Genomic DNA, 18,281 nt, shown 5'->3' with positions numbered 1-18,281 from the left:
GCATCCCAAATGGACAGGATTTGAGGGCTCGCCACAATTGCTCCACAATTACGGACTTCAAAACTGCTGCATGTGATCTTAAACAGTGGTTTCGTAGGAGAGGTTACCCAGAAAATGTCCTCAAAGGGGAATACCAAAATTCGCTGTCAGTTAATTGTGACCAACTCTTAAACCCTAGGGAGTGAGCTGAGGTAAACCCACAATTGAGGATCATTGCAACCTATGATTTAGCTCACTCCCAGGTGTGAGATGTCATCCGCACGTACTGGGGAGTACTCAAGGCTGGCCCGGACGTAGGGGAGTACTTGGGAGATGAACTTGGTATTACATACAGAAGGGGGACAAATGTGTGCGACAGATTAGTGCACAGTCACCTGATGCAGGAGGAACCCCGAGGTAAGTGGATGTCACAAAAAGTCACGGGTACATACAGGTGTGGGTCCTGTATGGCCTGTAGCTCGATTTTGACAGGGAAGAAATTTATCAGTAAGTCTACTGGTCAGTTATACATGTGTAGGTCTTTCATCAACTGCATTAGCAAAGGTATCGTATACCTCATTATAAGTGGACTCCATTCTGGAGTTCCGTATGCGCATAAGAGACCACATTTGTGACATAGAAAGGAAGGAGGAAAAGCCCATACCTTGCCATATATGGGAATGTCATAATTGAGACTCCTCAAAGATCAGGTTCCAAGGAATAGAACTGGTTAAACCAAATGTAAGAGGGGACTTCGATAGGAGGGTGCTCCAGCGTGTGGCGCAATGGATTTTTAGGTTAAATATGGTTACACCATTGGACCTAAATGACCAGATATCTTCAGATATCTTATGCATGCTTCATCTAATTCCTTGTGTCACAATCCTAATGGGTTAATGTAATGTGGGGTGGTACCTAATTATTAATCATAACCAATTGAGAAAATGAGACCGTATATCCTGAGCCAAACGACTATGGGAAATGGAAGTGTGATTAGTTTAAATGATATAACTCTTGGTAAGGTACAGATACAATGGCTGCAGGCTGGCAGGTGAGGAGACAAGGCAGAGGATTCCTTCTGAATTTCCTCCTTTGATTCTCTCAGCAGGATTTGCTCTCTGTGGTAATTACACAACTGGATTAGTTGTGTGTTTCTCCAGGTTTGATCCAAGATCTCTAAACTGGATTTTCTCCTCAGAGCTGCAGGTTTTCTCCTACACAGGAACTGCTCCTCACTCCAACCGTTACTTGGCTCTCTCAGCACTAACTGACTGATTCAAAACTACAAGGGATCTGCCTTGACTCCTCCCCTCAGCCCAGCCTTAAAGGAACAGTTTTAAACACATATTTTTACATACAATATCAGAAATCACAGTACATTGCTGCAGTGTATCTGGGACACTGCATACACCCTCTTTTTGAAGAAAGCGTCTGTGGACCTGTAAAACATGAAATATACATATATACGGCAAACATTTATAAGTCCTTTAAATCTTTAAAGGCACAAAGGTGTAGGTAATGGGACGACGACTCTTCTAGAAGGGGAACAGGGTCGTAGATCAATCAATCAACGTAACTGGGGTAGTGTCCATAGTCCGGCACTAAACTGGAAACATGGGCGCTTAGGCCCATCTGGGACGTAGCAGAGGCAAATGTTATTGGTCTCTCTTAAGCTTTAGTCAGCCAATTGAATGAATGAACACTGACTAACAAACGCAGTACGAGAGTTCCATAATAGTTCAATCCTGATATCTGGCTGGCATCTTACCTCTGTTAACTCTCTCGGATCTTCTCAGGGGCTCTTCTGTCACAACCTCATGGTTTATGGATTCTTCCTGACAAGGTCTGAACTCTGTTGCCGAAGGCGGTGGGATGGTATTCACTGCAGGAACAACCCTGGGGATGAACACGGACATCCATGGCTTGAGGAACCAATCAAAAGGATGGAACATTGGCTCATCTTTTGAGGGCTGAGAATCTTTAGTTGGAGGAGATTCCTGTATGGGCTGTGGGGCTTCTCCAGCTGTAGGAAGTTCTTCAGCCGACTGTGGTTCTGTAGATCTGTCTTCCTTCTGGTAGGGTTTAAGCCTGTTGCGATGTACAACTTGAGGATCTCGGCCCTCTCGCTCAATCTTGTAGACATCAGTACATGGATATGGGATAGACTTTACAGTGTAGGGTTCTTTCTCCCACTTGCTGTCTAACTTGCTGGTGCGATGGTTGTTTTTCAGCCATACCCGGTCTCCGATTTGGAGTGGTTTTGCACGGGCATTCTTGTCAAAATCTACCTGTTGCTTTTGACGAGTATCTTCCATCCGATTTTCCACAATCTCGTTCGCTTCAGCCAGGCGACGTTGGTGATCACTCACCCACTCAATCTTTGGCAGGGGATTGATGGTGTCTGGCACCTCGACATCCAAGGCCATATCTGACGGTAACTTTCCTTGTCGGCCAAACAGCGATAGTAGGGAGTGTACCCTGTGGAACAATGGATGGTATTATTGTACAGGTACACCAGTTCAGGCAGTAGACTTGGCCAATCAGCTCTTCTCTGGGATGGAACAGTTCTCAGCATCTGAATGAGCGTCTGGTTCATCTTCTCACACAGGCCATTTCCTTGTGGATGAAAAGCGGTGGTTCTGAGCTTCTGACAGCCATGTAAGGAACACATCTCGTGGAACAGTTGGGACTCGAAGGCAGATAAACGATCAGTCAGAATCTTGTCTGGGCAGCCATAAGGAAGCACAAAATTCTTCCAAACGATAGCAGCAGTTGACTTGGCAGTCAGGTCTTTCACAGGCAAAGCAATAACAAACTTGGTCAATGATTGTAATGGCATAGGCATAACGTGAACGACTTGGTTCCAGCTTGACATGGTCAATGGCTATGAGCTTCAGAGGTTTATGGCTGATGATAGAATGGAGTGGGGCTTTCTGGTCTGAAGACTGTCCTTTACTCTGGGCACAAATAGGACATTCCCGGCACCACTTCTCTATGTCACTTCTCACACCCGTCCAGTAAAATCGTCTGTGGTTGGTAGCTTCAGTTTTCTGAACCCCAAAGTGTCCCGATCGGTCATGATTGGCTTCCAACACTCTTTTGGCATCTCGCCGGGGTACTACAATTTGATGCAAACGTTCACCGGTAATAGGATCTAGAGCAGTGGTTCTTAACCTGGGTTCGATCGAACCCCAGGGGTTCGGTGAGTCAGTCTCAGGGGTTCGGCGGAGGTCAAGACAGACACCCGACTCATATGATTCGTGATGACACGCCCCGCTTAGCCAGCATTGGCTGCAGGTGATCACGCAACATCGCTTGGCCTAGTAGTCGAATTGTGACTGTCGTGATGGTACGTCGTGTGATTTCTTTCTTAATATTTTAATCCCTTCATACTAACTATGTCGAGCAAAAAAAGAAAGTGGTCGGACGAATATGTACAATATGGATTCACATGTATAACGGAACGTGATGGGAGTCAGCGTCCTAACTGCATGATTTGCAATGCTAGGATGAGCAATTCTAGTCTAGCACCGGCAAAACTAAGAGAACACTTCCTTAAGCTGCATGGAGATGGACAATACAAGAACACAACACTCGCTGAATTCAAGGTGAAGAGAGCCAGATTCGATGAAAAGGCTACTCTGCCTGTTCTCGGCTTTGTACCCATCAACAAACCGATCCTCACATCATCGTACGAAGTTGCTTACCTGATCGCAAAGCAGGGCAAACCACACACCATTGGTGAAACACTCATAAAACCAGCTGTGTTGAAGATGGCGAATATCATGCTGGGAAAAGCGGCTGAAGTTAAGCTATCCCAAATTCCTCTTTCAAATGACACCATTAGCGACAGAATAGAGGACATGAGCAAAGACATCTTGGCTCAAGTAGTTGCAGATCTGATTTCAAGCCCGGCAAAATTCAGCCTTCAACTCGACGAGACCACAGACGTTTCCAATCTAAGCCAGCTTGCTGTATTTGTGCGCTATGTGAAAGACGACGTGATAAAGGAAGATTTTTTATTTTGTAAACCTCTTACGACAACAACTAAGGCAGCCGATGTGAAGAAACTTGTGGATGACTTCTTCAAAGACAACAATCTTTCGTGGGATATGGTTTCTGCAGTTTGTTCGGAAGGAGCTCCAGTCATGCTGGGAAGAAAGTCTGGTTTTGGTGCGCTAGTGAAAGCCGATGCACCACACATCATTGTTACGCATTGTATTCTGCACAGGCATGCGTTGGCAACAAAAACCTTGCCTCCAAAACTGGCAGAAGTATTAAAAATTGTAGTGGAATGCGTGAACTATGTGCGAAATAGTGCTCTGAGGCACCGCATCTTCAGTGAGCTGTGTAAAGAAATGGGCTCTGAATTCGAGGTACTTCTGTACCATTCTAACGTTTGGTGGTTATCCCGGGGACAGGTGCTGAATCGTGTTTTTGCCGTGCGTGTGGAATTAGCCCTGTTTTTGCAAGAGCACCAACATCGTCATGCAGATTGCTTAAAAAATTCTGAGTTCATTCTCATTTTAGCGTACATGGCTGATATCTTCGCAGCTCTCAATCATCTCAATCAACAGATGCAGGGCGGTGGAGTCAACATCATCGAAGCGGAAGAAAACCTGAAGGCTTTTAAAAAAAAGCTATCGTTATGGAAACGACGAACAGAGAACGATAACTTCGCAAACTTTCCCCTGCTGGACGACTGTGTAAGTAAGATCGAGGAGTATCTGGAATCGGAGACATTTCTGTACCCGCGGAACTGAAGCAAGCAATAGCCACGCACTTAGATGAGCTTGCAAAGTCTCTCGACGGATACTTCCCTACAAGAGAGTCATATCCAGCATGGGTGAGACAGCCGTTCACGTTTAGTGTTGAGACAACAGATGTCAATGATAAATACCTCGATGAAATCATTGAAATTCAGCAGAGCCAGGTTCAACAGCAACTCTTCAGAACAACAACGCTCTCAATGTTTTGGTGTCAACAAATGGTAACGTACCCTGTTATTGCTAAGAAAGCTCTGGAGATTTTCATACCGTTTGTTACAACATATCTTTGCGAGCAATCCTTTTCGAGGATGCTGGACATAAAAACGAAGAAAAGGAACAGACTTTGTTGCGAAAATGACATGAGAGTGGCACTTGCCAAGGTGAAGCCGCGCATTTCTGAACTGGTCTCTGAAAGGCAACAGCAGAAGTCACACTGATTTCCAGTAAATATTCATTATTATGTTTTTGTTTTTGTGTGAAAATCATGTTTTAATGGTTTTGTTCTTTGAATACTGATGTTGATGCACGGTTCATTTTGTGCACCAGTAAAATATATACCTATGTTTTGAATTGTATTTTTCCAATTAAGAAGGGTTCGGTGAATGCGCATATGAAACTGGTGGGGGTCAGTACCTCCAACAAGGTTAAGAACCACTGATCTAGAGCGTTTCTCTGTACAAGCCCTCTTGACACGAAGAGGCGATTCTTTTGTTTCCATAGACGAATCAATTCTAGATCAGCTTTACCGCTTCGTATTCGGTCAGGAGTCTTGTGCTGTAGAAGAAAAGTCTGAAGTTCTCGGAGAGTTCGACTTTCTCTTTGGATCTTAACCCATTGTCTCGGATCCTTAGAAGGATCAGGAAACTCTGGCTCAGAGTGATCTTTTCTTTCTCTGGCGATCAGCGTATTTTGTGCAGCAAACTGGGCGTAGAAAGTTGGCATCTCTACTTCTTCCCACTCATCTTGACTTTAGGCGATTTCATCATCATTAACGGGCAATCTGGACAGGGCGTCAGCATTCTTATTGGATGTAGCAGACCGGTACTTGATTACGAACTGGTAGTTTGCCAGTCTGGATGCCCATCGCTGTTCAAGAGCTCCGAGTCTGGCGGTGTCAAGGTGGGCTAGCGGATTGTTATCTGTATAGACAATGAAGGGTGTCGCAGCAAGGCAGTCTTTAAACTTCTCGGTGACGGCCCACACAAGAGCTAGGAACTCCAGCTTGAAGGAACTATAATTCTGATCGTTCCTCTCAGCTCCACGAAGAGCTCTGCTGGCATAAGCAATGACGCTCTCCTTTTTGTCTTGTACCTGCGACAGGACTGCTCCCAACCCTTTGTTGCTGGCATTTGTGTACAATTTGAAGGGTTGCTGATAGTCAGGATACCCCAAGATTGGTGGTTCAATAGGCAGTTGTTTTAGCTTCTTGAAGGCAGTTTCATGGGCTTCAGCCCACTTAATTGGGATTCTTCTCTTCAGGGCTTCTTTGGACTGGCCTCTTAACAATCCCTGGAGCGGATCTGCAAACTGGGCGAAGTGTGGGATGAAACGCCTGTAGTATCCGGCAAACCCAAGAAAACTTCTCACCTCTTTGACGGTCTTGGGAGTTGGCCAGTTCTTCACAGCTGCCACTTTCTCTGGATCAGGAAGCACCCCATCTGCACTGACGACATGACCCAAGTAACGGACTTCTGGTTTCAGGAGATGACACTTAGAGGGTTTCACTTTCAGGCTGTACTTTATGAGGGTCTGGAATACTTCAGCCAGATGCTACAAATCGTCTTCATACGTCTTTGAGTAGATGATGATATCGTCTAGGTACAAGAGGATGGTCTCAAAGTTCTGATGACCCAGGCAGCGTTCCATCAGTCTCTGGAAAGTCCCTGGGGCATTGCAGAGTGCAAAGGGCATGTCATTGAACTCGAACAATCCCAAAGGAGTAGTGAAAGCAGTCTTTTCTTTGTCTTCAGGGGCCATGGGTACTTGCCAATACCCGCTGGTCAAGTCCAAAGTAGAGAAATAGGCAGCAGACCCCAAGGCAGTCAAGGATTCTTCAATGCGTGGCAAGGGATACGCATCCTTGTGGGTGATCTTATTGAGTTTCCGGTAGTCCACACAGAACCTGATATAACCATCCTTCTTTTTCACCAGTACTAGGGGTTCAGCCCATGGACTGTAACTTTCCCAAATCACATCAGCATCCTTCATCTCCCGAAGCTTTTTCTTCACCTGTTGGTACATAGCAGGTGGAATAGTACGGTACCTTTCCTTGATGGGTGGATGTGAACCCGTTGGAATGGTATGCTGTATGATGGTAGCTTTTCCAAAATCCATGCAATGCTTACTGAAAGCTTGCTGGTGATCTTGGGCTACTGTTAGGACTCCTTCAATCTGTTCTTCTTGTGTATTGGCATCGCCAACGTGGATCTCGGTCCACCAGGGTTTTGTTGTCTTCCCAGGCGTGACACGACTCAGGTTAGCATGTAGGGACACAACAGTTTCTGGACTCCAGATGTCTTCCACAAAGATCTGTGACATCTTGGCAATTGGGTAATGCTTCTTCAGCTCCACAGCTTGATCGCCAAGATTCAGGAGGCGGATGGGTACCCTCCCATTGGAAACGGTCACTAGGCTTCTAGCTGCCTGTACTGTTGGATGTACTTCCGGTGGAAGAGGTTCCACTAGAGCTTGATAGTCTTACCGTGTAAACCTGAACGAGCTCTGCACCACACCATGGTTTCTGCCTCTGGCTGCAGAGTCACTGGTTGGTTGTCCATAATACGAGCACAGCAAATCTCACCCTTTTCATTGCAGAATCTCTGTTGAGCAGTCAGGCGACGTATGGCGTTCTGAAGTGCAACTTGCTTAGAGGTAGAAGCTGTAGGAAGGGCGCCAGGTAGGGCATCTTTCATTTCTTCATAGCAGTTGTGGAGTATGTTCATGCCAAGCACCATTGGTGGAAATTCATCATCCTTCAGATCTATCACAATTACGCCTTGCTGTGGTAGTTGCATCTCTCTCACCTAGAGTGTAGGTTCCCAGTAACCATGTAATGGTATTGACTGTCCATTACCAGCTATGACTTTCAGCCATGGGTCTGGAGGTTGTATTAGCTGATCAGTGTCCCAATGTTTCTCAAACCTCCCTCTTTGCAGCGTGGTGACCTGTGAGCCAGTGTCCAGTAAGGCGTGAATCGGGACTCCCTCTTTGTGGATGATGATCACTGGACACTGCCCAACATAGCGGGGTATGCTTTCTGGAATTGATGGACCTAGTGGCCTTCCTCCCGAGGGGCGGTCCATTGCCTCCGGGGGTTTGTCGTTTAACTGACGGCATTCTCTGTCAACATGGCCAGCTCCTTGGCATCTGCGGCAAATGGGTCTTCCCTTAGCATCAAACTTGTCAGTAGGGAGCCTACCCGGATTCTGGTAAGTTAACGTTCTCCTAACAGGTCTATCACGGAATCTGTTACTGGTGTAACTGTGGCTTTCCTCTTGGTGCTGCTTCAGATTTTCCAAGCTCTGACACACTTTAGTGAGGCTTTTGGTCAAAACAGCAACTTGTTCTCTCAGTTCAGCAACTGAATCTGGCTCTGGCTTGGGGGATGATGGAGCAATGGTAGCTTGGCTTCCCAAGGTAACTCGGTAGTCAGCGGGAAGCTCATGGGGTGTCTCTATGGAATAGGGACAAACTTTAGTTGGAGTCGATGCAGCTTCAGTCCCCAGGATCCTTATGACTAGTTCTTTAAAGTCAAGGAAAGTACAGTCTGTGTTCTGGGAGGCCAACATTCTGAGCTGGCTTTTTAGGGCTTCAGATCCAGCTCCCTCCACAAATTGCTCTCTTAAGGCCTTGTCAGCAGCGGCAGCCTCCATGGGTTCTACCTGCATAATTGCTCGTAGCGCCTTCTGCAGGGATAAAGCAAAGTCTCTCAATGACTCACCAGGCTACTGTTTTTTCCCAAAAAATCTCATCTTGATTTCTGCCACAGTTCTCACTTCAAAAATGGCGCGCAGCCGATCCAGAATTTGTTCAACTGTCTTTCTCTCTGTTCTGGGCCAGGATTTCTCTACTCTCAAAGCTGCGCCTTCTAGCTGTCCAGTTAATATCTCAACCTTCTGTTCTGTGGAAAGAGGATACAAGCGAAACATGGACAACATCTTCTGTCTAAAATCTTTTAGGGAATGATTTTCTCCCTGGTAGTGGGGGAGCCATGGTGCTCCAAAGTAGTAGGGCATTGTGATTGGCATAACCTGGGCAGGTGGGGTAATCCACTGTTGCTGGGAGAAACTTCTTCCCCATCGTCAGACATTTCTGCTATATTTGTGGTCCGTTGCCCTTAGCAACGCTGTGCGATTTCTTTTCAAACTGAGTCTCTTATCTGCTCACCGCGGTCTCTGGCAGTGGCGTGGTGGCTTCCACGGCTGTATGGCACTTCCACTCTCGCAGGGCTAAGTGGGAATAAATTCTTTATCTTTCTCAGCAGCGGCGGCTATTGCGGCTCTGGCTGGGTAATTTTCAAGATGGCGGCGCCAAGGGACTTCTGGTAGTTCCGGCTGGTGTTTTCCGTCCCTGGCACAACAAGAGGTAGGAACTTTGGTTCCGCTGTTCACGTGATGTTTCACTGTTGCTAGGCAGATTCTGTCTCTTCCCCCCAGGAAGTGGGCGGGCTGTTACTTGGTGGTTATTCTGGTCTCCGCTTTCCCGCTGTAACACTGTCGACTGGTTAACCCCTCGTGGGCTGGAACAAAATGCGGTCGTGACGCAGAAGACAATTTCTAATCAACTACAGTCTCTAATGCCACTTTTTCCTTCACACAAACAGCAATATCTTCCTGTAACAGTCTCGTCATGCACCCTGGAGGGGCCACAGTAAATTTCACACACAAAGTCTCTGAAATCACACTGCTGCTGCCTAAACACTGGGTTTTCCAAGATGGCTGATTAACCCCTGTTTTGCTGGTTGCAATTCTTTCTGCAGCGATTTTACAACAGCAATAAAGTCTCTTAGCAAATTTCTTTAGGAGGCACAGAGGTGATATAACAATCCTGTTCGTGACGCCAATTTAATGCAACGGCCCGGTGGTGATTGGGTAGTGCGAGGGCGGTATAGGGACACAATGGCTGGGCCTTCAAGCACTCCCTGCGGAGCCGTTACAGGGAAAATGGAGGGGTCTGCACTGTATGGTGAATGTTGATGGTTGTAGTTTCCCCGTGGGGCACACCCTGTTGTACAGCCTCCCGGTCTGATGGTATTTGGGGTGCCCTTGTTGGTAACGTGGGTGCAGATTGAATACACGGGAGACGGTCCTTTACTTCTTTACTTCAGGCTTGGTATGGTACAGATACAATGGCTGCAGGCTGGCAGGTGAGGAGACAAGGCAGAGGATTCCTTCTGAATTTCCACCTTTGATTCTATCATGAGCTGGATTCACTCTCTGTGGTAATTACACAACTGGATTAGTTGTGTTTGTTTCTCCAGGTTTAATCCAAGATCTCTAAACTGGATTTTCTCCTCAGAGCTGCAGGGTTTCTCCCTACTTAGGAACTACTCCTCACTCCAACCGTTACTTGGCTCTCTCAGCACTAACTGACTGATTCAAATTTACAAGGGATCTGCCTTGACTCCTCCCCTCAGTCCAGCCTTAAAGGAACATTTTTAGGCCTCATTTACACGAGCGTGATATACGTGCATGCGACGCGGGTTCTTTTCACGCATGTCGTACGCACCAATATTAGTCTATGGGGACATGCAGATAGTCCGTGAGTTTTGCTCAGCGTGAGTCGGCTGAAAAAAACTCACGACATGTCCTATCTTTGTGCGCTGTTCGCGCATCACGCACCCATTGAAGTCAATGTGTGCGTGAAAATCACGCGCACCACACGGAAGCACTTCGGGATTCGCGCAACAGCTGTCAAACTGTGAATGTAAACAGAAAAGCACCACGTGCTTTTCTGTTTACAAACATCCAAACGAAGTGTCATAATGATGAAAATCACGCAGCCGCGCATCATACGCTGATGACACACGGAGCTGTTAAGTGCCTTTTGCGCACGCAAAACGCCGCGGGTTTTGCGTGCTCAAAACGCACACGCTCGTGTAAATGAGGCCTCAAACTCATATTTTTACATACAATGTCAGAAATCACAGTACATTTCTGCAGTGTATCTGGGACACTGCATTAGGAGGTGGAATGTGAATAGGGACAGAACAGTAACCCTGAATAACTAACTACCTCTCCTGTATTGAGTACTTCTGTCAAGAAACTGAAAAGTCCAAATGGACTTGTATCTCACAGCTGTTAATGATAAGAGTCAATAAAGTTGTTTAGAATTGTCTTAGTCAGGCAGATTTATAGTCATATAGACATTGAATGGACCAGCGATCGACCGCTGCTTCATTCAAGTTTCTCATCACTGGGGGATGTAGTGAGCAGGAGTGGTCCTGGACCCCTATTCTTGCAATCGGTGGGGTCCCAGTGGAGGAGCCCCCAGCGATCAAATAATTATGACCTATCCTGTGTATTCTTTATGCCACAGACTGTTCCTATGAAAGCCACAATGTCCCTCACCTCTACCGTCCGTGCTCCCTATGCCACAATGCCTCATGACAACAAGAATACTTTTAATTCCCCTATAACAGCCACAGTGCCCCCATGACAGATACAATTCCTGCATTACAGCCACAATGCCCCTATGCCAGCCTAATGGCCCCATGACAGCCACTATGCCTGCCACTATGCACTCATGACATTCACTCTGCACTCATATCAGCCACTTACATATCTTCTTATTGTAAAGGTTCTATAGCAGTTTTTAAGAGGATTACTATATATTCTTACACTCTGAAAACATATTTTATAAGAAAACACCACACAGATGTTTTAGTTGTTGAAGTTTGTAATTGATAATGAACTATGTGAAAACACAGATACTTTATGGCCAATATTATAGGAAGCCAATTACCCTATCAGAATGTTTTTGGAATGTGGGAGGAAACCGGAATACCCGGAGGAAACCCACGCAAACACGGGGAGAACATACAAACTCAATGCAGATGTTGTCCTTGGTCAGACTCAAATTCAGGACCCCAATACTGCAAGACAACAGTGCTAACCACTGGGCCACCGTGATGCCCATAAACATATGTGCAGTTGTTTGTGCACATACCTAACAGTAAGGATGGGAGGACTGTTAGCTGGTGCCGCCATAGGTTGTGTGATGAAATAATAGCGCTATTGTCAGCCTATGGTTAGAGTACACAGACATAATGGTGGAAATGTGCGCATTTATGGTCACACAGGCAGGGACCAGGACTCAGGTGACAGAGTAGTAGAAAGAAGACTGGTTCGCCACTGAAGTGATGGAGCGCTGATCTCAACACAACTGTTCACAGCAGCCAAGAGATAACCAGGTGGCTGAAGTACGTTAGCAGGTACAAGCGACATATAAAGCGACATTCTCCTTTACGAATCTTCATCAGATCCTCAGACTCTTTGTATTTCCAGCAATCTGAGAACAGAAACAGTGAAAGAAACCATAAGTTTTAAAGCGTAAAATAATGTAGAAAAAAATAAACGTAGAAAGGAAAAACAATGCATACTTCTGAAGTCTTTGCAGTTTAAGAAGCACGATGAATAGCAGTACTGCAACGAGTAGCAGAGGAACGCCAACAGCACAGCTGATGATTATGATGTTACGCAGTGTGTAGTCTACAGATACGGCAGGGGTGGTAGTAGCTAGAAGGTCTGATTCTGGTGCTGCTGTTTGCACTGGTGTTGTGTCTATGGTTGTCGCTGTTGTAGACATCGTTGTTGCTCTTTGCGATGTTGTAGTGTCTACAGTTATCGCTCTTGTTTTATACATTGTTGGTATTGTTGTTGAGATTGTAGTGGACACTGTGGGAAAATCAGAGCAGAAAATCACAATCATTAGTTTAGCATCAGAACTGTGTTTACCAAGGGAACATAAAAGGAATGAGACAGCCAACATTGGTGAACTACAACATTAAGCAGCGGACTGTCATCCGTCCTCAATCTTATGCAGTCTAACTGTCTACTATTATGATTCTCCATGTGTGACCCCATCAGATAACTGCTTTAGGCCAGTGTCACACAATGGGGCAGATTTATTAATATCGTGTAAAATAAAGACGGCATAAACCTAGAGGAGACAGGCAGAAGATTTTATTACATTGGTGCATGCTGTATCAGAGATTTGGCGCATCTTGATAGACATGTTAGAAACTTTTCTCTAACTTACACCCCCTTTTGGTTGGCTTACTTTAGACCTGTATTTTTCGCCAAAGTTGTGGTGCATGTCAATAATAAATTTGGCACATTTTAGGACTCCACTTTTCTAGGATTTTTGAACAGTACATAGTAAGAAGCAAAAAAATTTCTAAAACACGTAAACAAAATTGGCAAACGGCATGCATTTGTTATAGTTCATCTGCCCCATAATGTTTTGATGTTTTTTCCATGGTGTTTTTTGCGTGTTTTTTGGTGGGACAAGAATGATGCGGCCAGATGTTGGTTTAAAGTTTATAGTAAAATATAAGAAAGCCTTTATACACAGTGGGGTGTTTGTTTTTTTCCATTTTTGTAGCATATTTTCCGTCAGTTTAGTTTTTATCAAAAGTCATCATCTGGGTATGACGTTTTTCAAAATAACAAATGCCAGCAAAAATACATGTAAAAACGATTATTTTACATGCATTTCTTTCATGCTTTTTGACGGGTTTGGTACGTACAAATAAGAAGAGTCGTGATTATTGGTTGACAGCTGTCATCCAATCAGGTGGTTGTCTCATTTTATCTCTTTTGTCAGATAATGTTATAACAACATAACATTTTAATGTCAGTTTTTACCTCTGTCGCTCCAGGTGATGGTCCTGCTATTAGAAACCATAAAATTTCCCACATTTACAGCTGATCACATAAATATTTAGGAGACCTCTACCCTACAATGTATGATGTTCAGTGTCATAGACTGGGAGATATGCGGTAATATAACAGCTTACCTTCAGTTGTTGTGTCAAGCATCCAAGGATATGATTCCTCCTCATCGTCATCTGGTGGCGCTTGTTCTAATTCTGGAAATAAGAAGTGTATTACACGGTTAACCCGTAATAAATATATTCCTATGCAGACTATTTATTATAGCTGGAAGTGTCATTCTAATCTTTCCTACACAGATTGGATCACATTTCTATGTTTGAGTTTTACACAACGTGGGCATGTAGCTTATTTTGCTGAGGAAAATATGCACCAAAACCGTAGCAATTGGTAGGTAAAAACCGCACCTAATCGTGCGTATTTCCATGCGTTTTCCAGTTCAGTTTTTACGTTTTGATGCGTTCTTTGGCGCGTTTTCCTGCTGCGGTTTTGGTGCGATTTTCCACAGCACTAGGCAGATACAATTCACAAGCAGAAACGCAAGATAAATTGACGTGCTGTGGAATCTAAAAAATGCACCGCAGGTCAATTTCTGTCCGGAAAAACATTGCAGCGTGTACATGAGATTTCCTGGAATCTCTCTGACTATGCTGGTACTTCATTATGCTGCGGTTTTGCTACATGCAAATCCGCGTGGCAAAACCGCCTGTAATACGCATCGTGTGCATTGAGCCTTAGAACGAGCGTATACTGTCCCCTTTATCTGAATGTGGATTGCAGAAATCGATGTGCAGAAACAACCGCATTTAGATATATGGAACAGATTTTCACTCGTAAAAATTCCTGCAACAAATCTGCAATGTGTGAATATACCCTTATTTTTATGCATAAACTATTTTAAAAAGTCAATGACAAGAGAACAAGATCTGGAGAATATATTATCGGCCATGTTGAATTTTTTTTAATGGTATTTTTGACAAGAATAGTGCTGCAGACTTCGCTATTTTCCCTTTCTAAAATACTGGGAAGCTTGTCAGAAACCCCTGAACACGGATGTGAACAGAGTTATGCTTGTTATGTTTGTGTTTATATCGTTTATAATATAATTGCTATAATGTAGTAAAGATTTATACCTTGACGATAGGTTGTGTCTTCTGTCTTTTCAGGATGTTGTAATCCTGCATTGATCTTACGACCTGAAAATATAATAATGAAAATATTGCAAACAATTATATTGTGTGCACAAGAAATGTAAATCCTGATATTGTGATATCATCAGGGGCAGATACAAATAACGGAGGCCCCTTGTGCAAGACAAGTGTATGAGCCCCCTGTTATCCAAAGATGAATTTCATGACAGGCGGGGTGCTAGCGATAGATCACCTCATCCACTGCTCCCCAGAAAATCCTTCACAGTGTACCAATCCAGCAGTAATTGTGGGGCATGGATGGGAATAAGTAAAACCCCTTACATGTGACCGATAGACAGTAGGGGACACTATTTTCCTTAAGGTAGGAGTGGGCCCTCTTGCCTGCAGGGCCCCGGTGCAGTTAGGGCATGACCACACATGGCGGAATTCCTCCGCAACTGTCCGCATCAATGCCGCACCTAATCCGGGTTGCGGATTACGGCTGCGGATCTGCACAAAATGTGCAGTACATTGATGCGGACTAGCTGCTGCGGACTGCGGGAAAAGTGCTTCCCTTCTCCCTATCAGTGCAGGATAGAGAGAAGGGACAGCACTTTCCCTAGTGAAAGTAAAAGAAATTCATACTTACCGCCCGTTGTCTTTATGACGCGTCCCTCCTTCGGCATCCAGCCCGACCTCCCTGGATGACGCGCCAGTCCATGTGACCGCTGCAGCCTGTGCTTGGCCTGTGATTGGCTGCAGCCGTCACTTACACTGAAACGTCATCCTGGGAGGCCGGACTGGAGACAGAAACAGGGAGTTCTCGGTAAGTATGAACTTATATGTTTTTTTACAGATACATGTATATTGAGATCGGTAGTCACTGTCCCGGGTGCAGAAACAGTTACTGCCGATCGCGTAACTCTTTCAGCACCCTGGACAGTGACTATTTACTGACGTCTCCTAGCAACGCTCCCGTCATTACGGGAGCCCCATTGACTTCCTCAGTCTGGCTGTAGACCTAGAAATACATAGGTCCAGCCAGAATGAAGAAATGTCAAGTAAAAAAAGCAAGACGCATCCGCAGCACACATGACATGTGCATGACAGCTGCGGACTTCATTGCGGAACTTTGAATCTCCATTGAAGTCAATGGAGAAATTCCGCCATGAGTCCGCCACTGCTCCGCAACAGACAGAGCATGCTGCGGACACCAAATTCCGCTCCGCAGCCTATGCTCCGCAGCGGAATTGTACGCATCGTGTAAACGAACACTGCTAAATTAAAGTGAAAGTCAATGTAGAAACGGCTCCGCTGCGGATTAACGCTGCGGAGTGTCCGCAGCGGAATTTAAGTGCAATTCCGCCATGTGTGAACCCGCCCTTAGACAGGTTGCACATATGGTATATCTGACCCTGGACATCATAGTCATAACTATGTGATGATTATAATAGTGTAATATAATGTAAGAACCTATAAACCCTTATTATATGAGATGTGACTTTATACTATAAGTGTATAAGTATATTAGAAGAATGGTCTTACCTTGTATCTTTCTAGATCGAGCCAACATTTTTTTCAATGCTTTTAAGTCTCTGTCAAAGTCTGTCTCCACTGAATGGCAAAAATACCCACATTAACTTATTATATATAAAACATGTACAAAAAAGTCCACAGCAAAGTAGCATAAAATACAAGTGAATGAGGAATGGATCTTTACCTTCAGGATAAGGTGTCTCTACTCTTTTCTTAGGATATCCCAGTCCTGCATTGATCTTACGTTCTGAAAAAGTAATAATACTCATCATTGACATAAATGTGTCATAATTGTAATAGTTTTATAAATTATATAAAGTCTTGTGATCATGAAGTAACAAGAGATGTAACACTCCAATATAACCTAAGGGAGATATGGAAACAACTGAACACTGCCTCTTGACTTTCCTTTTCACCTTTAGACCAAATGCACACGGATGCATATTACACACGGATTTGCCATGCAAATTATCCTGCGGCAAATCCGCAATGTAATACAGTATCAGCGAAGCAAGATTCCAAGTTCTCATCTACACGTTGCAGAATTTTTCCGCACATCAATTAACCTTCGGTGCGTATTTTACAATCTGCAGGATCTGAATTTCTCTTGCGTTTCCGCTTGCGAACTGTATCTGACAAATGTAGAAAAAACGCACCAAAATCCACAACATAAAACACAAAATGTTCTTGAAATAAGGTCATATAAAGGCAAATATTAATCTTTCTAATAACCAGGAGTTTTGTTTTAAAAAACCTAATAAAAATGAGAACATAGGTAGAAATATTAACAGCCATTTTTTATACTACTCATCATAATAAGAACTTCTAGATTAACCTACCATGGAAATTTCCACGCGGTACAATGATTTTCTTTAATTGTTTTTCTTTTGTGGGAATTCTATAGGAGACACCTACATGAGAAAAATACACAAATTAACCATTATAACTGTACATTATATAATAATAATCTATTATACTATTCTATAACTTACCATGGAAATTGCCACGCGGGACAATGATTTTCTTTAATTGTTTTTCCTTTGTGGCAATTCCATATGAGACACCTACATGAGAAAAATACACAAATTAACCATTATAACTGTACATTATATAGTAACCTATTATACTATTCTATAACTTACCATGGAAATTTCCACGAGGAACAATGATTTTCTTAATTTTTTTCACTTTTGTGGAAATTCCATTTGAGACACCTACAAGACAAAAATACACACATTACCCATTATAATTGTACATTATGTATTAATAATTGATTAAACTATTCTATTAAATATGGTAGATCCTTCTTAAGACCAGACAGGGTAAGCTTCTGTCAAGGAGAACAGCATTATGGGTAGGGGTTGTCTCCTGGTCTGAGGCAGATGAACCTTATGGACCCCCTCGGACTCCAGAGCCTGTGTCTGTGATCGCCCCTACACCTCCGATAGTCATACCCTGCATAGCTAACATTATAAGTATTGTGCATTACCTTCAGTATATGTTGTTGTGGTACTGGGCAGTGATGTAACTGTTGCAGCAGACGTTTTATCTATAATAAAGAAAATATTACATTATGGAAAGGATGAAGAACAAATCATGATCCGATCATAGTATATGGATAATAACAATCCAGTATCAGACAATATATTTATTCAGAGAACTCACCGGTCCCCTGTAGATAATTCTCAGTTGGGGGTGTAGACCCTTGTGTTGTAGTTGTAATGTCTGCACTAACTAGATCTATAACACAGTACAGAGAACGTGTTAATAATACTAATAATAGTGAAACCTTCTGATGTCCGGCACACAGCAAAGAGTCATTCACTGACAGCAATATTATTGAGACACCATCAGTTATATTATATCTATTGTGCATTGATGACATTTTCTCATTATTTTCATTACAGTGAAATTAAATGTAAGGCAGATTTCTATTATCATGAAACTATAGTATATTTTGGGGTATTTTATTG

The 18,281-nt window shown here is 43.9% G+C and overlaps 1 protein-coding gene and 1 long non-coding RNA gene across 2 annotated transcripts; one reads left to right on the top strand and one right to left on the bottom strand.

Annotated features, from left to right (window-relative positions):
- The first annotated feature begins 3,377 nt into the window (after positions 1–3,377).
- LOC142741773 (protein FAM200C-like) lies at positions 3,378–4,742 on the top strand. Its single transcript, XM_075851108.1, has one exon. It carries the CDS (start codon positions 3,378–3,380, stop codon positions 4,740–4,742), a length of 1,365 nt encoding a protein of 454 aa, XP_075707223.1.
- An 11,749-nt stretch (positions 4,743–16,491) lies between these two features.
- Positions 16,492–17,527, bottom strand: LOC142740921 (uncharacterized). Its single transcript, XR_012880922.1, has 4 exons — positions 17,451–17,527; positions 17,301–17,372; positions 17,148–17,219; positions 16,492–16,555 (listed from the first exon to the last, which is right to left on the bottom strand). It is a non-coding gene; the product is annotated as an uncharacterized LOC142740921 (long non-coding RNA).
- Between the last annotated feature and the right edge of the window lie 754 nt (positions 17,528–18,281).

Source organism: Rhinoderma darwinii, chromosome 2 (genome assembly GCF_050947455.1).
Source record: "Rhinoderma darwinii isolate aRhiDar2 chromosome 2, aRhiDar2.hap1, whole genome shotgun sequence".
Classification (NCBI taxonomy): domain Eukaryota; kingdom Metazoa; phylum Chordata; class Amphibia; order Anura; family Rhinodermatidae; genus Rhinoderma; species Rhinoderma darwinii.
Note: the sequence above shows the minus strand (reverse complement) of the source record. Positions and strands in the feature narration are given on the sequence as shown.